We start from the raw sequence: 23927 nt of genomic DNA on the forward strand, positions 1-23927 counted from the left end.
AAGTCATCTTGCAAAGAAATAACATTAAAAATCTCAAGTAATAATTTTCCTGGCAGGCCTCACCTCCAGAGGAAGTCTTAGAATCTTACCAGTCACTTTTCGTCCTGGCCAAACAGCTAGAGCTATTCTCATAGTAACCACCAAGTGTAGAAATTCCATTTTGTTACAAGATATTAAATTGGAAGTTACATTTTCAGCTAGATAATTCCTTGTTGTGGAGAAGGCTATCCTGTACATTGTAGGATGTTTAGCAGCATCCTTGACCTCTACCCATGAGATGTTAATAGTACCTCCCCTGTTTTGGCAACCAAAAATGCTTCCAGACATAACCAAACACACACACACACACACACACACACACACACACTCCCGGTTGAGGACTATTTTAACCTGAGCAGCAAGATACTACCAAAAAACCTAACAATTCTACCCCCACCTTCCCCCAAAACCCTCACTAAAGTAATTTCTGAACTGGAGTCTCACTAGGAATGAGAAGATTTAAACAAAATCAGGTAGATAACTAAACTCTCACAACAAGTTATAAAAAGGTCAAATGAGAATTTTTGAGTATCTCTTTGAAGACTGTTGCTGATATGCTGTGATCCTTACTTCAGATGTCTGCCTGCTTCTTACCTCAAGCTGAGTGATGAGAGGGACCTAAAACAGAACTATTTGGAGTACTCTTGCAGTGAGACCTGTGTGTGACTCCTGCCAGGAAAGTATAGAGGAGAGGAAGAGAGAAGGGCTGGCAGCTGTTCTGGCAGCAGAGCAGCAGAATGCTAAAGCTGCCCTGGGATTGGCCTACACTCCTAAGTTAGTTTGGGCAAGATGTGCATGAGAGCTTCATGTTGGACCAGGTGTGGACCATACGGAGCCACCACCAGCCTAAAAGGATCATCAGAAAAACATTCTCTTTCATCCAGAAACTTTACTTTCATCCATTAGAAAAGTCACACTAATTTAGTTTGGACAAGACACTTTACTGCCCCCTCCTGGAAAACTGTCAAAATAAATATACGAATCTTTACCTAGGATGATGTGAATGGCACTCCCTGGGGCACAGTGTACAACCTCGCAGAGCAATATGGCAGCTATCTTAAGTCCTATCTGACAGGGCCCTTATAGAGAAAAACAGGTTTCAAGAAGTTGGAGGTAGGCCACCACATTCTTAGGGGCTGAAAGAGGAAGTAAAGAACTGCCAAAATAGAGTGCTTTTGCTTAAATCAAGGCAACTATGTGTGAGAAACCACTACAGAATGGGGATGGTAGTGGTTTTTGAAATAACCATAAAGTATCCATCAGAAAAAAAAAAAAGGCAATCTTAAACATCTATCAGAACATCACATGGAAGTAAAAGTTAAGAACTTTCCTTTTCCCCTCCCTGCCTTTGGTTCTGTTTGGTAAGCTGAGAAAGAACTAGAACGACCAGGCATGATGCCTCTTCACAGCAAGCAGCTGGAAGAGAAGGAAACGTTTCACTCTTTGTGACTCAATGACCATAGGACTTTGTTCTAAGAGGGACCATAGAACTTATGGAACCTGCCTGAATCAGGTGCATGACAGATCTACTCCCATTCCACAGGTTTAAAGGGATGGCAAAAGATAAAACTAGTTTGTATTGTTTCTTAAATTTTATCTCTGAATCCTCTATGTTGAGCATAAGAGTTACTTACTATAAAGTAGGATTTGGAAAAAATATCTTCCAAAGATATGTTCTTGAGTTTTATAGAGGAAAATGGTCATTGAATCAATTCATTTGTTTTTTAAGAGTTGATGCTTTGGGAGCATGGCATGTAAATGTAAAGGAGTCTCTGTGCTCTGGGTGCTTACAGACTTTTGTTTCATACTCAGAGTAATGTACCTATTACAGTCAGTTATGTCACCACAGGCCTATGTTGCATAGGTGGGGCGGGTTCAAGATTTTTACTTCCACGGTTTACTCTCTTATAATTTTTACTAGCTATGATAAAGCTTTAGAAACAATCGTTTCTCCAGTTTTTCAAGCACGGAATAACAGGTAAAGTTTCCATTTAAAATGTTTAAAGAGAGATGCAAAGCTGACTGCATAGGCTGCATCTTCACAAGGCTTTTATGAAATCAGGGTCTATTTGGAGCTTAGTTTGGGCATATTTAGAAATTTATGTTTCACTTCATTCAAATTTAATCAGACTAAGAAATTAATTGGGATAAAACAACTCTGTAATTCAACCCAATGAAGAGGCTGATTTATAAACCACGATGTGAATTTGAGAAAAACTATATAGCTAGTGTAACTAGTACCAGTCACATGCCTCAGACAATTGTATTTTACTAGGTGTGATTTACTCTCGACCCCCTTAAATGATGGGAAGCCTACTTAGGAATAAAGAATCATGGTGTGGGCCTTTATATGTTCATAAAAGATATCCAGAATTTAAGTTTGCTAGGATATAAACTCAATATTAGAGCAGGGATTTTATTTGCTGATGCATCCCAAGAGATGAGACCATAGTAAGCATTCAATAGTTATCTGTTGACTGAGTGACTTAATCTAAATTAAGTTTTTTAATTCTTCTGATAATGGGTATTGGTCCTGGTCATTAGAATCAGTAGTCTCTCCTGGACAGAGTGGGAACCCACAATACATTCTTATCAGACTGTGCTGGTTCTAGATTCTTTATGGACCCACCCTTCTTTTATGACAGCATCAACTGGGCATTTGACACTTAAGTTACAGAGTATTTATTTTACTCTGATGAAATTTGGGAGCCACCCTGGCCTCTGTAACATTTACAGACCATCTCATAGGGTGACTTTTTCTTTTTCTTAATCATGTTCCAAGTTCCATGAGGGTTCTCGTTTTACATTTTCCGTGTTACTGACTTCCAGCTCAGGCAGGTAGGGGACAACTGAATCGTGGTGGTTTATATTTTCAGACACCCAGAGTTCTTTGTGCAGGTGTGGCTCTAACCGCTGTCAGGGAGTCCAAAGGCAGCACACTGCATTTTACCCAATGTAAGATCTCAATGCCTTTAACAGACTAAAGCACAGCAGAGATTGGCTGAATAGTCATACCTTTGTGAGCATGTGGGAGCTGCAGGGTCAGTCTGGGTGGTTATGCAAGCACAGGCTCTCGAGGTTCAGAGAGCACCTCGTTCTCTTTGCCTCCTTCCGGCTCTGCCTTTTAAACTCTGGATTAACATAGGAAGCTCCCTGTGAGCATGTTACCTATCGACTTTCATATTCCCAGACGCTCTCGGCACCAGAAGCATCTGTGTTTTCTCTGGAGTCTAGGTCACGTCCTTAGGTGAAGAAGGCAAGGTAGGGAGTGGGCAGGGTCGCGGATCTAATACCCATCGCTGGGAATGGGCACGTGAGTTACTACCTCGGTCTGCCCGGAGATTTTCTGTTAAGGTCTCGGTGCTTCTCACCTGGATACTGGCACCCCTGTTATTCTGGCCTCTGTAAGGGGGCACTGCCCTCTCTGTAGAGACTAAGAGCGACTTGGGTTTTCCGGATTTGTCCTTGATAGCTTCTACATCTCCTCCCATTTCTTCTCCCTTCTCTCCAACCACCCCAGACTGAGGACCCCCAGACACCTCCCACAGCCCGCGCCGGGTTTCTAGTACGCTAACTCAGGGCCCAAATTTGGGAGAAGCACGGCGTTTCTAAATCCCATCCATAGACGCCAGGGGATGTGGAATTGCCCCGCCCCCGCGGCGCGCTTGCCCCGCCCCGCCCCGCCCACACACGTCACGTCCGGCTCGGCCCCTGCCCGCCCTCCGCCCTCCGCTCTCCTCCCGCTCGCCGTTAGGGAGGCTCTGCGCCTCAGCCGCTGACTCGGTCGCAGCTCCCGCCCCCTCTTCCGCGTCTCCGCCGCCGCCACCGCCGGGGGCATCCGGGGGTCGCTTATCGGGCTGGCCCCGCGCCTCAGCAGTTGCTTTAGCCTCCCGCCAGCGGTTGCCTCAGGAAGAGGCTCGCCGGCCGCGGAGCCGCTCGGGGCCTCAGTTCTCGCCCTCTTTTCGTCGCCGCGGGTCCTGGAGAAGCGGCCGCGGCCGAGGAACGGGGCGTCGCGGTTCCAACGGTAGGAGAACGGGCGGGTACCCGTATCTGCGCATGCGCGATTCGCCAGTCGCCGTGGCCCTCCCCCCCCTCGGCCGCCCCCCACCGCGGTGTCCACCCGCGCCGGGTTCAGCCGCGTTCAACGTCGGGGTGCTGGGGATCCTGGACAGTGCCCCGCAGGTGGGGCGTTTTGTAGAGATAGCCCCTTTTTCCCTCAAGCGAGAGGAGATGAAGCCGTGCCCCTAGCTGTGTGTCGGGGGGTGGGGGTGTGGCAGTCTTCGATTTTTCAGCCGCTGCAGTGCGCGTGAGCGGGTGTGCCTTCTCACGTCCTAGGCCCCCAGAGTAAGAAGGCACAGCAACCCATGCTTGTTTGTAAGCCTCCCTGCACCTCGGACCTGAGCCATCTCCCTGCCCACTTCCTTCGTGTTGGGCAGTGAAGTCGATGCAGAAAAAAAGGATTGTGGTTTATTCTGGGCTCAACTGCGCCCCTTTTTAAGATCACGTGAGATGAGTGGTTGCTGACTTCCTTAAATCGCTTAGAGAGTATAGCCAAAATTGGGCTGATGTTGTTCTGGGGACTTGTCTAGAATGCACTCTGCATAGGTCAGGCCAGAGAGGGCACAGCATTGAGTTTCGGATGGGGAGCCTCGTTTCCGAGATAAGGTTATAGGAAATTGAATCTGTTGGCAAACTTGCCCAGTGGGAAATTGGTAAACTTTTGTTTGTATAAAATAAAAAACTTGAGTTTTAGAAAGGCAGTTGCAGAATTTCATTCGATTCCCTATTATGCCGTCTAATCAATGAACAAAGTACCTAAAGTGTTGGACATTTACCTTACTTTCAAGTTGCTGTTAATCTAGAAATAATAACCGGAACCACAGTATTGCCGACTGTGTACATTAAATAACTGGAATGCACTTACTTTTAAACACAGGCATTAAAGGATATTGACTTCTAGGTTAATGTTAGTCTGTGTCATCAACTTTACTTTTTGTAACCTTGGAATACTTGGCTTGGCTTTCTTTCAGATACTATGCATTTAATTAGTACTTGTTGAATGGAATTGAATGAACTGGTCATTATTTGTGTATCCATCAGGAGCCCCTTCTTTACCTGTGATTCTTTTAAAATTAGGGCACTATTTTCTCCAATTTGTGTTACCAATTAGGGATCTGTGACACAGCTTAAATCCTCGAAAAGATGTAAAAAAGCATGTCACAGTGTCATAAAATTCTTCATTGGGTGAAGTAAATGTTTCATTGTTTTTTTTTTGTTTTGTTTTGTTTTTTTTTGTTTTAGAATGCCATTGTTTTAGGATGGAGAAAATGGCTGAAATGCATGCATTGCAACTTCTCAGTTTTTCTCCACCAGTAAAATAACAAATACTTTTATCATTTATGAATAATTTCAGTCTGTGTATGGCTTCCTCCTTCGATGTACACTATAATATTAGGGAAATAATAGTATAAATTGCTGTAGCTATACTTTGAAAAAAGTTGTTAATATACATAACAAAATTTGTAATTTCAACCATTTTTAAGTGTGCAGTTCAGTGGCACTAAGTACATTCACATTGTTGTGCAGTCATTAGCACTGTCTATTTCCAAAACTTTTTCATTATCCCAAACAGAATCTCTTCAGACAATAATTCCACATTTTCCCCCTTTGCCGGCGCCCCCCCCCCCCCGCCCTGATAACTTCTATTCTGCTTTCTCTATAATTTGCCCATTCTGGGTACCTCATCTAAGTAGAATCATATAACATTTGTCCTTTTATGTCTGGCTTATTTCATTTAGCTTGTTTTCAAGGTTTATCCATGTTGTAGTGTGTATCAAAAAATTTTTTTTAAGGCTGAATAATATATTCCATTGTTTATGCATTTTGTTTATGCGTTCATCTGTTGATGGGTGTTTGAATTGTTACCACCTCTTGGCTTTTGTGAAGCCCAAAGTAATGCTTCACACAGTAATGCTGCTATGAACACTGGTGTACAAGTGTCTGAGTCCCTGCTTTTGATTGATTCTTTTGGTTTTATATGTAGGAATGGATTTGGGGTATGTACTTAGGAGTATAGTTCACCGTCGAACAACATGTGTTTGAAGCACAAGCCCACTATACACTGATTTTTTTCAATAAATACTCAAAATTATTTTCTCTTCTGTAACATTTTCTATCCTGTAGCTTATTTTATTGTAAGAATACAGTATATAACACGTGTAACATGTAAAATATGTTTATTGGACTTTATGTTATTGGTAAGGCTTTTGGTTAACAAACAGTAGGCTGTTAGTAACATTTTTGGGAATCAAAAGTTATATGTGGATTTTCAGCTGCTCAGGTGTCTGCACCTCTAGCTTTGAGTAGTTCAAGAGTCAACTTTATATACTTTGGCTTTATACTGAATCATATGGTAATTCTATGTTTAACTTTTTGAGGAACATCCAAACTTTTCCAGGCCTGCTGCATCTTTTACATTCTCATTCAGCAGTGCACAAGGATTCTGATTTCTCTACTTTATCTCCTCCTCTCCAACCATTGTTACTATCTCTTTTTGTTGGTTGATTGGTTGGTTGGTTTGATAATAGCCATACTGATGGGACCGACTGGTATCATTGTGATTTTGATTTGCATGTCCTTTAGAGATAGTGATGTTAAACATCTTTTCATTTCTATCTTCTTTGGAAAAATTGTCTCAAGCCCTTTGCTCATTTTTGAATTAGTTTGGTTTCTTCTTTGTTGAGTTACTTTAAAAAAAAGTATTTAAAAATAACTTTCTGAAGTTATTTTGTACGTGATTAAATCTTTTATTAAATCTGAAAACTTTCTGGTTCTTCCCCCTCCCCCCTTTAACTCCTTTCCCCACCCCCCACTTCTACCCCTGACCTATAGATGTTGCTGTTTCCCCTTAAGAACTAGATCTCTGAAGGCGGGGCGTCTCCTCCCTCATGCTTGGGGCGAGCACCCCTGGGCCTGGCACACCCCGGGTATGGTCTGTGGCTCCACCTGGGGTGCAAACCCAGGACCTTCTGCATGTAAAGCAGACGTGCTAACCACTACACTATGGAGCCATCCCCCATTCTGGTTCTGAAAATGAATGAACTATTTGTACTGAAATTTTAGAAAATTTCTGTTTTATACATGGATAAAGAGCAAAGAGATTGATTTTATATTTGAAAGAGGTTTCCAGTTATTTAGTAAGACACTAAATTTAGATCTCATCTAGATATATATCAGTACCAAAGACTTATTTCCATCACTTCACTATTACAAAGGTGCACCCATTAAGTGATGACCCTTTCCTCAGCAGTGAGTAAGATTACTGCTCCTGGACTTTTCTTTGTTTATAAAGTGTTTTGTTAGTATGGCTAGGAGCAGAAGAGTGGGTTACTTGATGAACTTGACCTGAGTCAATGTTCCACAAGTGAGACAGTAGGCTAATATGTGAGTAGGTTCACTTTAAGGACTTATGAAGACCTGACTTTGACTGGAAATGAAAATAATGAAGGCTGTTTGGAATGGAATGTAGTAAAGGCAGTTTTAATGCACCAACTCATAATCACATAGTACACTAAATAGATATTAGTAGTAGTGGATTTCAAGGGTAACTTATTATCAGATGATTTATGCAGGCATCATATATTTATTTATGTCCTTCTAAATGTCAGAAATAAATCAAGAAGCAAAACCCAAGCAATCACGTGGTGATGCTTACATAACTCTGTAAATTTACATCATTGAATTGTGCACTTGAAATGAGTGAACTTTATGGTATGCAAATTATACCTTAATAAAGCCTTTTTTTTTTTTTTTAAAAAAAACAAAAAACAAAAAAACAAAAACAGTAACCCACCACTGGAATTCAAGGAACTTGTTATTATATTTTCTTGGGAGCAACAGACATTAAATACAGAAAGGAATATGTAATAAAACTTGTGATGGATGTTTTGGAGCCAAGAAATGATATGCCCTGAGAAGAATTAACAGGGGAGATCATTAGATTGAGTGGGTTAGAGATAGTCCCTTTAAGAATGGGATTTGAGTGAGAGCGGAGGATGAGTAGGAGAAAGTAGGGGAGAGTGTTTTAGGTAGTGAATCAGCATGTATAAAGTCTTAGGTTTAGGAAAATGCAGTGGGTTGACATAATTTAATGAAATTTACTGAATTTCTATTAGAAAAGGAAATAACTCACATCTTTTCTGTCAGGTTATTACCTAGCTCTAGTGTATATATTTTTTTCCTTGTGTATATGATGAATAATAATTCTTACCTCTTTATTTTTGAACAGTTTTCAGAGAGACATCTGTCATGTTTCTATTATTGCCTTTTTCAGGAATAGAAAAATTGGAAAAACTGAGTTATTTTCTTACTCTTAAAATATTTATTTTTGCTTTAGTGTATTAAGCAGCTGTTTCATACAGTTGAAAAGTAAAAATCAAACCAAAAACCACTTGTTCAACGACATAGTAGGTACTTAATATTTTGCGGGGAGGGCATGGAGAGGTGCTTTGTGGTCCTAATTTGGAACAAATACCAGTCACAGTGGATTACAAATTTGGAGAGGCAAAGGAGCTCAAATTTAGGATCAGATAAGAGAATTTTTATAGGGGAAGCAGACCATTTATGGTTGGTTATAGAATCACTTGAAAATAATAATTTCAAGGTAAATTTTTTCTTTTAAGGAGTAGTCTAGTGTTTGAATGATGATTTTTGCCTAGTAAGTACAAAATACTTAAGTGTTTTATGAATTACCTTCTATGTGGCTTCGTGCATTTCAGTGAAATTTTAAACATAATTTTCAGTGATGATTGTAGTTGTTGCCTGGAAGAACATGTACCTAAATGACAACAGAGTTAGAGTTCTAGTCACTAGATCAGTGACTTTGAACCAGTTTCTTCAGCTCTCTGAGATTTTTTTTGTTTCTCTTCTGAGAAAGGGAGTTATCTGCCCTGCTTATCTCACAGGGGAGGTTGTAAGGACTCAGTTGGGCAATGAGCTGAAAAGTACACCAGAAATTATCGCATCAGTTCAGATACTGGAGTTCTGCTGTCGTTTAATGTTCACAACTGGAAAAACAAAGATGAAGCGAATTTTTTTGCTCTCAAAGTTCACAGTAGTGGAGAAGACATATAAACATAAGTATAGTCAGTGCTTTTTTGTTGTTCATGTTCTAGCTGCCTGCCCCTTTTTTTTCCAGAGCAGTTTTTATACCAATCTGTGCAAAAAAGAAATGTTCTGACTTCAGGAGATCCATTTGGCTAGAGCAAATTGTAGAATTACCCTTAATACCCCTTACAGAAAAAAAATGAAGTGTGTTGTAGATTTGTATTAATGAGCAATAAGAACGGATAAGCTAGTCTTCTTAAGACCTTACTCATTAGTCTAAGGTAGGCCCTGAGTGTGCATGCTTTCAATGGAGAAGAGATTACTAGAATAGAGGAGTCTTGAAGAGTCAAAATTGAGATTATATGCACATGCATAACTAAGTAGAAGATATTCACTATTATGCATATATGTGTTCTCAGATATTTTGTTACCTTCTAAATCATAGTTCCTTTTTTTTAAGGCTCAATCATTGTGCTAATATTTAGTGGGAAGATCTAATATAGCATATATTCACTTTGACTTAATAGAAAATCCTACTAAATTAGTGGACCAGTTACATCAAAGTAAATATGGGGAAAGGGAACCTTTTGGGAGTCATCTTACTCTAGTACTTTACAGGCTTACCCTTTAATCAGGAGACAAGCATTTAAAGTGTCACCTTTCTTCATACTTTCATAAGTAGGATCAAACATACCTCTACCACTCTTTCCTGGTGTTTTTTTTTTTTTTTTAAATATACTGATATACCTGACTGATGATATATCTCAAAAGGTTATCCTTTGAGGAAATTTCTTTATCTAATCTTGGAGACTAACTCCAAGTACCTCATGATCTCCTTCGATTTTTGAATCAGGATTGTGGCTGGTTTCTAAGTAAATGTGAGAGTAACTCCTTTGCCCTTGTATTACTGTTCATTTTAATGTTCTGGTTTCTTAAGACTTAAGTAACTTTCATTAGAAAGTTTCACAGTTAGGTCCAGTGACACATTCAGGCATCACCATTTATAAATATTGAAGTTTAGCTGAGTGACTGGAGGCTCACAGTACATGTAAAAGGGGGAATAGTGCCTGCTTCACAGCATTATTCTGTGTATGAGGAATAACTTGTAAAATGCTTATAGGTAGTCCATAAATGATAGCTGCTTTCCTTTTATGATTTGATATTCTTTGGTTAATGCTGGAAGTAGATATGGCAGCTTTTAATCACTTAAGCAGATGCCCCATCTTGTTAATCTTCGAACAGCCAGTATCAGTTCCTTCTCATTTATGTCTTTGTTCATCATATATTTAAGAATTAAATTATGTGTTAGGCATTGTGTGAGACTTTTGGTGATACAAAGATGAAATGACAGGGTTTTGCCGTCAAGGATTCTTTTTATTGATGGACAGACATACTTTTAAGTTGTATGGAATAATTGCTGAAAAGGTAAGAGGTGCATTAGGAGCAAAGGAGAACTCTGCCTCTGGAATTCAGGGTATGTTTAACAGAGGAAGTTGGAGTTGAGACTTGAAGATCATAAGAAGTTTGGTGAACAAGATGAAGTTGGTCATGGTGTTGGGCTCTAGGCACAGAAAACAGGCCTGAGAGGAGTGGACTGTGAATTTCAAGTAGTTAAGTATTGCAGGAGAGTAGAGTGATGTGGAGGAGTGGGTGGCAGGAAAGGAGATTTTACTGGTAGCTGAAGTACTTGTAGGCTATGCAGTGGAGTTTAGAGTTTATCCTGTATGCCAGAGATTCTTAAAACTGTGTGCATTATAATCACATGAAAAACTTATTAAACATACAGAGGCCTACTCCAGGCTCTCATGGATGCTTAATTGGGGTTGTGGCTTTGCATTCTGTATACTGAACAAAACCTTTCCATCCCCAGATGAAGTTGGATTACCAGTGCTCTGCGTCACTAGTCTCGAAAATGAGGTGGTGGCACTTTGGATGTGCAGATGACCTATTAAGTAGTGTGTGTGTGTGTGTGTGTGTGTGTGTATGTGTAGTATTAAAATTTGTTTCTATTTTTAATCATAAAATGTTTTTATGCATTTATTATGAGCAAAATATACTAGTATATTTTTCACTACTCTACTTTAAAAATATACATACATAGATGAGAGCTGCGCTCATAATTTTTTCCTGCTTAAAAAATTTGGAGTCCAAGACTAGGCAGGAAAAAACAACTGAGGAATTTTGTTTGGGGAAATTCAGGTTAGGTTTTATTATAGAGATCTGTGAGGAAAATAGATGGAGAGGGCTTAGTCATGGGGGATTTTAAAACCACCCCCTCCCAAATTTCATTACTTTGTCTTGATTTGAATAGCTTGAAATCCTGGTTGAAGGTATAAAATAATTGAGTGTGGCCATTAAACCCTTTTGAGAGTTTGTGAAAAGGAATGATGAGCTGTCTCTCGAGGTGAAATGTTTTATATTTAGTGAGTTTCAGTCTCTGAAATATATATGCTATATCTAGTACTACAATTTTATAAGTGTAGTACCGCAAAATATGCTTGATTCCACTGTTCACTGCAGTTTCGTAGAATCACCATGGAGGAGGATTGTCCTCTCAAGTACGGTGTTAAGGTGCACACACATGAACAGATCCTTAGGCATAGGGATAATTAGTTGCAAGAAATCCTTTATACTTTTTTTTTTTTAAGGCACAGATGTTCCTAAACTTTTGAGTTTTAGAGCACTCTTTTTAGTCCTAAATTCTTAATTATGCTTTGATAAATTACTTAAGGGCAAAGTCGATATGAATTTAATAATAGATATAAATAACTTTGTTTTTCTGATCTAGTAAGCATCAATGAACACTTGACAGATAATTTTTATGTGCTGTTGAGATGTGTTCAGCCTTTTTGTTTTCTTGGTATACTGTTAAGGATCTCAGACACATCAATGCCTTGTCAGTTTCTCAGGCTAGGAAGGAACCACTAATTTAGCATATTGGCAACTTTCGTAGTACCATCCTGGTTCAGTTAAAATGAAAGAGGTGCCTTTTCCTTTGCTTTGGTGAACTGTTTAGAGCTCACCAATGAAAAGCTGAATGTATGGAGCAGGGGTACATTTCTTTTTCTTAAGCTTTGGTTCATTGACTTAGACACAGCAATTGTGTGCAGACTTAATCTCTGTTCCCAAGTATTTTCATTCCGCCATTGGTTGAATCCACAGGTTCAGAACCTGTAGATACAGAGAGCCGACTGTATATAGATCCTTTAGAGAAGTTAACTTCAGGGACAAGATGTTTAATGAAGTTACATTAAAAGTCAGGTTGATACTCTCATGACATAAGAAAAGGGGGATTTGCTTGATGTACAATAAACGAAGACTCGTGGGAAGAGTCGGTCAGAGGTAAATTTTGTGCATCATTAAGATGGCTGGCTACTCAGTGTTTTTTGGTGTTCAGGTCTGCAATGGTTGGTACTGAACATGTACAGACTTTTTTTTTCCCTTGTCATTATTCCCTCAACAATACAATATAATAACTATATACATAGCATTTGCATTGTATTAGGTATTATAAATTTTCTAGAGATGATTTAAAGTATATGGGAGGAGGGAGGATGCACATAGGTTATATGCAAATATTGTGCCCTTTTATATAAGGTACTTGAGCATCCTTGGATTTGTTATCTGAGCTGGGTGGGTTGTGTCCTATGGTTATAACTGAGCGGGGATGACTGACTTTGAAGTTGTTTTATCAGATGAATAGGCTACGTGTTTTACCAAGCATATGAAGATGTTTTGGAAGTAATCATCTACTGAAGATTTCTTGTAGGAATGTGGTTTTCCTTCCCCTCAGTTTTTAATGTTCCTCCTAGAGGTACATGTTACTAATAAGACTTTAAAAACTGCACTGAATGATAATACTCTCTTGCTTACCTGAACCGTGAACCCTCATAAGCAGAATGTTGCAGTGTAGTTTACTGAGCTTATTAAAAGTTTTTAAAAATGGATTACGAGAATTCACAGAGGATGATGAGACAACTAGAATTTACAGAATATTAAACACATTGCCAAACAGATTTTCCCCTTCCTCCCCTCTCTCTCCAACCTGCTTGCTAGCCTTCTAACATTGTGCAAGAAAGAGAATGGAAACTGATTCTCTGTGTATTACATGCATGTGTTATCTCATTTAAACTTAACAGGCGTATAGATATTATTTTCTCTTAGGAAACCTAGGCTTAGAGACACAGAAGTTGTTCAGGGTCATATCTACAGAATAGTAAAGTTGATAACTTGAATGCACGCCCTTCTGGGTCGGTTAACTGATTTTTTCCAACATGTACTACTTGCCTCTTCGAATTGGGAAGCTCAGACAACTAGTTCTTGGTAATAAAATGTTTGTTGTATACAAAGAAAAGAATCAAATGCAGTTAAGTGCAGTTCCAAGCTTAAAATCATCTTCTATTCTTTCATCCGAAAGTGTTTCCATGTTTAGTTCTGAGTATAGGAGGATGGAATGAAACTGGGTGGGGTATGTATGTATGCAAATGAGGGCTCCATTGAGGAAAATGGATTATTTGAATGGTGTATTCCCTGAAGATGTGTACTGTCAAAGATTTTCCTGTGCCATTCCTTTATATGATTTTTAGCAGAATGGTCTTACCTTGGTTAGCTATTATAATTTGAAACTTTGTGCAAGATTTTGCCTCTACGTCACGGATTTTTTTAGAAGAATGCTTTTCAGTATAGGCACCTTCCTAAATGAACCTCACTAATTCTAGTCTCTTCTCACAGTTAAAGATGTGGGAAACTAAAAGATTTTTCTTCTTCTTCTTCTAGATTAACTGCTGAAGTACTGATCGAGTTCTGTGTTTCTTCAATGAGGAACTACAGGCTGATCTTCTGCCATAATCTCAAACAGCCATAAATGACAAAAGAATGTTTGCTCAGTGAGGGTAGCTGGTGCAGAGTCCATTTTTTAAACTTAAGTGTTTAAGTACTCAAAGGTAAGTTTTCAAAATGGTAACTATCCCATCCTATATAAATTCACAGAGATTTTGGGGTTTACTTCCTGTTACTACTATTTTATTGTTAATGAGGTTTTAGTCATTAGCTGGCATCAGATGTGTTGAATAATGAATCCTGCTTATCTAAAACTATGTAAAAATTTATGGCGTTTTGCTGTCCCTAAGTTAATTTCTACTGTTTCTGTAAGTTGCATGGATTTGTTTCCCAGTCATGTGACATTCTTGATCTAGTGGGTACATCTATTCTGTATATGGATCTTATTTTTTGTAAAATTCAGAATATTGAGAAGGTTAATATTTTTGCTCTTTTCTCTTTCTTGTAGTGCAAAAGGAATTGTTTTTCTGGGGTGATGAAAAAAGCCCAGTTTGTGTCATTTTGTTCATTATCAACTTTTGGGAAAGTTTCTTTTTTTAAAAAATACTCCTTTCCCACATAAAGTAATATACATTTATTTTAGAAAACAAAATTTTCTTGGGATTACTTGGTTTTTGAGGCTTTAGATATTGGAAACTTTGTTTTTTTCCCACTGCTGCTTTATAATTCTGACAGAATTAAGTCAGATAACTTATTTCTTCTTAACTAGACTGGGCGTGGAGCTTTTTGTTTTGAATAATTATAAAACAGGGTTGATAAAAGAACATTCTCATTGAAAGTTGATGTCTAGAACTGAAAAATTTCCTTTGTTTATAAAAACATGTCTTTTCTGTCCTATAGAAATAAGAACTGGTTAACCTTGTCCCTATTAGCCTATTGTTTGTAAAAAGTGATTATTAGGCTTTCATTATGTAAAAAGTGATTCTTTCCTGTTTGGGCACTAATGAATGGAGGGATTAGATGAGCTTCATGTAGCAGAGTCCAGAAATGATTAGATTTGGCTTTTTACCTGTGTCATTAATAGCTTTGTCAGTAAAGGTCTTCTGGGAGCCAGATTTGTCCCTTAATTTGTCTTGGGGCATTAATTTCCTTTGCTAAGTTTAATGATCAATTTTGCCCTTGTTTGATAAGTATGCCAGTGTTAACGGGAGTATTTAAAACTAACCTTACATGGTAGAGAAAATGCTTAGATGATTGTATTGAGCTTTATTTGTAGAACACATTATGGGCCTGTATTTAATAGAACACACTGAGGTAAAGCCTTTTCTTTAATGTGTATTAGTCATATTGCCACCTGTTAATCATTATAGTCTTTGTTGTTGTTTTTCATTTGGCAGAAAAGACAGCTTTGATTTCTGGCTGCAAAAAAGATATGAGGAAGAGCTCCTCCCCTTCCTTGAGTAACTGCAACTCCGTTCTTGCTAACAAAATATTTGGAATTCCACTCGATGAGCTGCAGCAGGGAGGACATCCAGACAATGAGGTTCCGTTCATAGTCCGCCACGTTGTGGACTATATTGAGGAACATGGTATACATTTCCTTACTTCGAGGGCTGGCCTTTGTTTTAATAAACACAACTTACCCCTTTTTGACTGTAGCTTTTTTTTTTTTTTTTTTTAATACATATAGGAAGTCAAAAATATAGTGAGAAAAAACAATAGAAATTCTTTTTATGTTTTAGTGTTTTATACTTAGAAATGCCCAGCCTAGAGCATATTTTAGTGGAGGGGAGGGGGAAATAGTATTTTTATGGATCATAAGGGATGGAATAAAATAGAATCTCTCTCCGGACAGAGTTAGTATGCTTCTAGATGTCTAATTTAAAGGTGTTTAGCCTAATCAGGGGAGCCAAGAATGGCTTTCCAAAAGTATGAATATTTTAAGTTGATTAGAGAATAAACATGCGGCCAAGTAGTTGAGGTTGAAGCTTACTTAATTTCTGTCTTAAACTAATATAGGAGGTCTGGAGCAACAAGGACTTTTTCAAGTCAATGGAAATGCTGAGACAGTGGAGTGGCTTCGGCAGAGATACGACAGTGGAGAAGAGGTGGATTTGGTTAAGGAAGCAGATGTTCCCTCTGCTATTAGCCTCCTTAGGTTTTTTCTTCAAGAACTTCCTGAACCTGTTATCCCTGGCAGTTTGCATATTCACTTGATGCAGCTTTCTCAAGGTAACAAAATTTGATTCTTAACAGTTTCATTTAACATTAATTCCAAGTGTTTATCTTTTAGAAATCTTGGTAATTATAGTAGTTTTAAGATTAATTTCTTATGTTCCTGTTTGGAGACATAGGCTCTTTGCAGTTGTATGACTAATCAAGGGAATGGCAACTTCTTAGATTCTTGTAGTACTATTTACTTTTTATAATTGGTTTTAGTAAGCCTATGATACAGGATGAGAAGGAGGAAGGATAGGAGACAAGAATAAGGAGTAGGGGGATAGGAAAAAAGAAAAAACATATAAGGTCGAATGTGTGGCAGAAAGTGTGATAATAGCCAGTGGTGTTGCTTAGTGGTGATGTTATTATAGGATATTTATCCCTGATTTGATAGAACTTCCTAGATAAAAACCAGAAGACAATTTTGATTCTAGGTTTAAAACATACCTAAAACTTGTTCTTAGACATTTGCCTGAGGAAAATAAAATATCAAATTGGACATCAACCTCTAAACTAAATAAAGAAAAAAATTTATTTGTCTTGTTGGTTTAGTTTTTTTTGTTGATTAAAAGTAAGGCTTATTGTAGTGGAATAAGGGGCAAGAAAAGTAAAAGTGATAGAGGTAGGCAAAAAGGTAAAAGAAACAAGATGTGAGGAAATGCTTCTGTTCCTAGAGCCAAGTGGTATTCATGTGTAGGTAATGGAGTGACACGTTTTATTATACAGGAAACTTTATAAAGTCAGCATGTAATACTATATATTTCTTGAATTTTAAAATTTTTTTCTGGCTTTTTTATTATGACATCTCTCTAACTTTTTGAATTGGGGCTTCTAGAGAAATTCGATGGCATTAAGACATTGTAACTACTTCCTTAATGCCTGTTACTGTCATAGTGGGACATTTTCTGTTATCTTTGTGTGTACCCTTAAGCAGTGTGCAGTCAGAAAAGGTGAATTTCCTGTTGGGAATATCTATCCATTGTACTACTTAAATTTTAAACACCTTTGAGCTTAAATCAGTGGATGCCTCTGATGTGTAAAGGTCAATACAGTGATATTTTTTGTCCTTTTTACATATTTTTTTTTTCTGTACAGCTAGATGATAGGGCTTATTTTGAACTTGTTAAAAATGGTTAGCTGATGCAATTTCATTTACTATGCCACTTGGCTCAAAAGATAGGTTTCAAAATGAAGTGTCATCAATAATGTCACCTTTTTTTCAAAGTGTAGCTTTATTTTTTCTCCCAACAAATATTACATTTTTTTGTTTTGAGTGTCTGAATTTATTTCTTCCTTGTAGAGGCTTTTTCAAGTGTTTATATTAAGTCACCTAATCAGCATTTTGTATCCATTAAATATGTAATGAAACTGATGAATTAGAGTTTTTTTGAGCTCTTTTTGATGCTAGAGGCATTCTATTTGTTCTATAGTGATAGGGTTCTATGTTCTCTGTGTTAGCTGAAGTGTACACAAGTCTTTAAAGTTCCAAGAATCACGTACTATTTCAGTCTTGAATTAAAATTTATAAAAGAAAAATTGGAATAAGATTTAATTTTAATAAAGTCATTGACTCATTGAGACTATCAGAAACTGTTGTCACTAGGATTGTCATTTTGATTGGTATTCATTTAAAAGTACAACAGCATCATGCACTATGTTATCATTCATGGAATTACAATATGCATCTGACTAATTATTCTTATTTTAACATTCACTTTTGAAGGAATTTAAAGTGCAAAATGCTTGTGGCCCATAAATCTTTCATATTATAATATGAGAAATCTACCATTCCCATCCATTTCCCACTTTATAAGCATTAACATTTGTTTGTATGCATATACACACCCACATACACCAATATTTTAATAGGTATGCAGATAGTTGTGGTAGTACTTGAGGTGATGTTTGCATTTCTGTTGTAATACACTCTATTTTATTGTGTTTATCCTTTCACCATTCTTTTGGAAAGGTGTCTAGGTCTCTGGACTAAGATTCCTCTCTCTATTGTAGATAAATATGGTAATGAACATTCACAAATACATGAGAATATTATTGCTTTTAAGATCACGAAGGGAGCATTGTTGAAGTTACATTTGAGTTAAGTGTTTTTAAAAAGTAGTTTTCATTTTCTGTGGTAGCAGGACACTGCAGCGTGGCATTTCTGATGTGATTAGATCATTTATTTAAACCAGGATTTCACAATTTTGGCACTGTTGATATTTTGGGCTGGATAATTCTATATTACAGGGAGTTGTCCTGTGAACTGTAACATGTTTAGCAGGGTCCCTTGCCTCTCTAGTCTCTTACCCACTAGATGCTACTGGCACCCCTTTCTCCCAGGTTTTGACGACCATTCCATTGATTGTCAAATGTTGTCAACCACTGGTTGACATGATGGTTTGTCCAACTACTTATACATTATGTTTTGGTAGAAAATACAGTTCCCAGTTTTGTGAATGATGCTTGAAAGAATTGCTAGTCAGGGGAAACCTGTCTGATAGATACACATATTTTTCCAGGATATAATTTAACTGGGAAGTAGGCTCAAAAGGAAAGAAATTTAAGCAGATGTGTAATATATATTTACACATAGATATATACAAAAACATTGTGTATATATATATGTACAAATATATATTTATTGCTTCTCTGCCTCATTTGAAGACTTTAGAAACAGCTTGATAGGTATAAATATTTTTGTGTAGTAGAAATGTGCACAAACAAAAGTAGAGCAACTAGACTGTATTTCAAGTAAAAATAGCATTGCTGTCAATCTTACCATTCCATCAGCTCAGTCAGCTAATATTTATCGAACACCTGCTATATGGTAGGCACTATTCTAGATTCTGGGAATGCAGCAATGAACAAAACTGGATAAAAATGTCTGCCATCATAGAGCTAAAACTCTAAAGGGCATAAGGGGACATAGAAGAGAAATAGTTGGTGAACAAAATAAGAATATGGGTATTTTAGGTGATAAGTGCTACAGAACTAGACAAGATGTTATGTAGACTTTGTTAGCGTTGCTATAGTCATCATATTGATAATGTTAATTACATATATTTTTTCATTTGATATATGTGATTTTCTTAATCCTTTTCTACTAAATGCTTAGGTTAAAATTTTCCACCAGTTTAATATGACATGATTTAAAAAACAACCCTGGTACTGTTCCATCCAATTACAAAATCAAAGTACCTGTTGTGTTTGAATGGCTACAGTGGTAGTATTAAAAAAATACTACCACTCTTATTGATTGCATTTTAGATTTTCAGTAAAACTCATGTGACTATAGACTTTCTGATAAACTTCTTTTTTTCTGAGTAAAATGGTTACATTTAATATGTGGTTATCCATATGTGAACATTTTACTTCCATGGACACAGAAACCATATCCCAAAAGGACAGACAAGATGCAGGAAAGGCGGGGAAGGGCGTACTTGTTTGCGCGAATAAACCTGCTCAAAATTATCACTATCATTTCAGAAAAAACCTAAACATCAAAACCGACAACAAAAAAATACTTTTAAATCAATGGCTAAACAGGTGGTCAATGTCCTCAATAACAAAACCTCGCACACCTTGCAGAAGGCTGGCTTGAAAATCTCTGAGCAGTGAGATTACTGCAGCTTTCCTTAAAACATAAATACAGAAAAGTTTTCACTTATTTGACAAATATTTAAATGAGCGCCTTCTGTATGCATTTTGTAAAAGTAAGATTTTCAGATTTTAAGAGGGTATTTTTTCCTCAATTTTTCAGAGGAATTGCATATATCAACTTTATTTGCAATAACTTAATTCCTTGCCAGCCTAAGAGCAAGCTATTATTGAAAATGAAGATGTGAAATAGATATGCTCAGGTTAAAATATTCTAACTGGTCATCTATGTCAGGTCATGGGTTCCAATTTGGGGTTTATGAAACAGCCATATCAATAGTGAGTCTACATTATGGATCAGAAGATAGAGTAGAGCCTACCCTGGAAAATAAAGACATAAAGTCCCATTAAAAAATATTTCCTATGTTCTAATGTTGCTCATTCTAGTAGTTAGGAATAGAGTAGTGAACAAAATGGACAAAACTCCACCATCCAAAGGTAACCATTTTGTTAACATTTGGATTAAGTGTGTTCCGGATAGACATTTTTGTAATATGTATGTATATACAATTTTACAAAATAGATTACTCCTCAGGTTATTTTGCTATCTTTTTGCCATACTCAAGACCTAGTCGCAAATCTTTTAATGCCAAAACTCGGCTCTACATAACTTTTAATGCTGCATGGTATTCTATTTAATTCCATCATTTCCAAATTTGTATATGAAAAACAATGCTATGATGACTGTTCCTATAAATACATTCTTATTTCATTAATCTTTATTAGGATAAGAAATAGAAGAAATGCTCTAACAAAGGTATGCACGTTTTAAGTTTTGGTACAGATTGCCAAATTACAGGAGGGGAAATTTAAAGAAATGACAAAAGATAAACAAAGCAGATGTGTGATACTTGGTAGAACTGTGTAATATGATATAACCTACTATCAAGAATTTTTTTTTTTTACCAAGAATTAATTTTTAAATTAATTTTAAGAACCTGAAGAAACATAAAATGAAAAAAAAAAGTTGGGTTTTACTATTGAAGCAGTAAATTACTTCATTTTGAGGGTACCTCTGAGAAATTACCTTTTTAAAGTGGGTCCTTCACCAATTAATGGGGTCGATACAGGCCTAGTTTGTTAATGAAAATTCATTGACATGATAAACAGAGGGCCTAGATTCTGCTAGTTGAAAATTACTTGCATAACAGAAACCAACACCCTCTTAGAGGAGAAAAGCAAATGTGAAGAATGCCTTTTTATTTATTTCTACTGATATTACTGAAGTTAATTGTTTTCAGGAAATCAAGGGAAGAAGAAAGGCACTCTTAACCCTTTTCCTTCCTTGTTTTCTCATTCAAGTGGAAAAGTATCACTGATATTATTAGAAGGTTAAATTGCTTCTCTTTGTTGCTTATTAGTAGTTTATGTTGACGGGTATTGGCCAGTGCATTTTAACTTTAATTAGTCGACAATGATTTGGAAATACAGGTACAGTCATGCAAGAGACAGTATGATGAGAGTTTAAAAAAATAGAGAATTGGGCCATGAGTAATAGATAAGGAAAACATTCTCTAGCAGTAGAGGAGTTGAGTTTCTTCTCTCCAACTCTAATCTTCCATTTAAGTGAAATGCAAAGCCCTAAGGCATTTGCCCTTTAGTAGAGGAAGTGAAGTTTTGAATTGTAGTAAGAAGATGATGCGGGGTGGAGTAATATTAACCTGGCAAAATATCTGAGCTTTGCTTTCACTTTGTTAAAAAAAACCCAACCACCTTTCATTATGTTTTATAGATTATAATAATGAAGATGAATTTGGAAGAAAGTTGAGGTTCCTCTTGCAACAGCTTCCACCTGTTAATTACAGTTTGTTAAAGTTTCTGTGTAGATTTTTAGCCAATGTAGCATCACATCATGAAGAAATTTGGTCTGCAAACTCTTTGGCTGCTGTCTTTGGGCCAGATGTCTTCCAGTAAGTTTTTATCATAAATTTATTTTAATTAAAAAAATTGAATTTATGGAATAGAATTGTTACTTCTCACAAGGATCATAGATTGCTTGATGAACCATTATTTTTTATTGTAGATCTGATTGATGTTCCTAGTATTTTTTGAAGGGTACAGATTAGGTAGGCTTTATAAATGGGAAAACTGAGGCATAGAATGATGACATAAATTGCTCAGGTTTATAAAGTGATGCAATGGTTATCTTCTAGCTTAACTGATTGATTTAAGAACTATTAATTCAATTTGGATTTTATTAGCATTTACACAGATGTGGAAGATCTGAAAGAGCAAGAAATAGTGAGCAGGATAATGGCTGGACTTCTGGAAAATTATTATGAGTTTTTTGAGAATGAAGAGGAAGATTTTTCATCTAATGATTTGAGTTCAATTACTGAACAGGTGAGAATATTTTAAATATTCTACTTGGAGAGAGAATTAAAAAATGTATGCTCTTAGGGCTTGGCACAAACTTTGGTGGAATTTTTAAGTACTAAGCTGGAAGAAATTATCTCGGTTATTATGTTACGATCTGTATCCATGTAGAACATGAATATGGTATTTTCTCTGAGCAATTTCTTATCCTCAAATTCGGTTATGTGGAAAAGGCATTGAAACTGGAGTAAATGGTAGAGTTTTGTGGGTTTCTTGGTTTTGTTTTGTTTTTTTCTTTTAATGTAAGCATTGTCTGTTTTTTAAGAACAGTGTTTTTATTTTTTATTTTTTGCAAAGAAACTGCTAGCGTAGAGGAATGAAGGCAAAGGGTGAGAAATAGAAGGTAGAGGAAAAGATTCAGTACAAAGTTAATGCAGACTCAAAGTTTTTCTTGATGAAAGTAGCAAGTCAGTTTGGCATTGTAGTTATTGTCATTAATAGGAAGCATCAGAAAAGTAGCAGTTTAGACTAAAGATAATTTTTTAACCCTTCTGACTCTTGATTATTAAAATCTATTTCTCCGGCTACGTTATTTTTTGTTACTACTACTATGTCTTGATGGTTGAGATTGTACAAGTATCCTAGTGACTTTCTCCTTTATGAAATGAGAATATCGACGCTCCAAAATTGTAATTTATTGCCAAGGCACATTAATCCAGACTTAGGTTTCGAATTTGTGATTTAGGTCTAGGTAGAGGTTTTTCTTTTGCATTTCAGTGAAATGATTTGTCAAGCAAACTTTTATTAGGTTAAAACCTATGGAGTTTTTTATATTTTAGGCGTGGGGTAAGTGGGGCTGTTACTTTATTTTTTTTTTAATGGATAATAATTCACCTGGTTATAAAAAGTGAAGTAAAATCTACAGTAAAATAGTTTGCTCTTACCCATACTCCCTCCCCCATTAGTTTTTTCTGGTTTTTTCTAATTTTTTTATGGAAATATAAGTAAATATTACTTTATAGTTTTTAAATAGGAAAATAGCATACCACTCGCATTGTTCTGCACCGTTCTTTATTATTATTTTTTTAATCGTTTCACAGTATATTATAGTTATATTTTATTATTGGAATGTGGAAAACATAGCCTTTTGTTTTTACATCTCTATCATTCTCTATTTTATAGATGTAACATAATTTATTTGATTTATAGTACCAGTGCCCATTTGAAAAGGTGATAGTACGATGTAATAGTAGCTTCCTTTTCACTCTTAAATATGTCCAGGATTAGATGGTAAATTATAAGTCTCTTGATGGACATTTAAGTTGCTTCCTTTCATTGCTTTTAGATTATAAAGCAGCATCTCTTGCAAGGTATTTTATCATACAGATTTTCATTAGTTTTTATAGTTCTTGGCTCTGGTTATGTGAATTAGGAGTTTTGTTTTCTGGGTAGTCTAGCTTTTATTTAAAACAATTCATACTGTTATATGAACCTTTACGGATAAGTCTTTTTAATACTTGGGGTTTATACTTTCCTTGGTTTTTCATGCTTTCTTCATGTAAGCATTTTTTTCTTTTATAACTTTCCTTTTCCCTCCTTTCCTTCTTTCCTTTCTCTCTTCTCTTTTTCAAGTTGTCAGAAACTAATGAAACAGTAACATGCCAGATTGCAGCTTATGCTGTGTAAACTGAGGATGAAATTAGTGTGCATACATATATATTTTTGTGGAGTAAATCAAGTGGGTAGAATTTTGTTGTTTGAATCAGTGATCCATGGAACTTTTGGCATGATTTTTTTGAAGGTTTCCAACT

At 36.6% G+C, this 23927-nt stretch overlaps 1 protein-coding gene across 4 annotated transcripts in view; it reads left to right on the forward strand.

Moving 5' to 3' along the window:
- Window positions 1–3777: 3777 nt before the first annotated feature.
- Window positions 3778–23927, forward strand: part of FAM13B (family with sequence similarity 13 member B) — an 80579-nt gene continuing 60429 nt past the window's right edge. For 2 of the 4 annotated variants that reach the window (XM_016160612.2, XM_016160614.2), the window contains exons 1-6: window positions 3778–4063; window positions 13921–14087; window positions 15321–15512; window positions 15943–16155; window positions 21533–21710; window positions 22002–22143. In XM_016160612.2, the coding sequence (XP_016016098.1) occupies window positions 15356–15512; window positions 15943–16155; window positions 21533–21710; window positions 22002–22143 (690 nt within the window). In that variant the 5' untranslated portion in view covers window positions 3778–4063; window positions 13921–14087; window positions 15321–15355. The remainder of the gene's footprint in view (window positions 4064–13920; window positions 14088–15320; window positions 15513–15942; window positions 16156–21532; window positions 21711–22001; window positions 22144–23927) is intronic. The other 2 variants (XM_016160613.2, XM_016160615.2) reach the window with 1 other exon arrangement.

The sequence above is a fragment of the Rousettus aegyptiacus genome, unplaced genomic scaffold, assembly GCF_014176215.1.
Source record: "Rousettus aegyptiacus isolate mRouAeg1 unplaced genomic scaffold, mRouAeg1.p scaffold_m13_p_7, whole genome shotgun sequence".
NCBI classification, from domain to species: domain Eukaryota; kingdom Metazoa; phylum Chordata; class Mammalia; order Chiroptera; family Pteropodidae; genus Rousettus; species Rousettus aegyptiacus.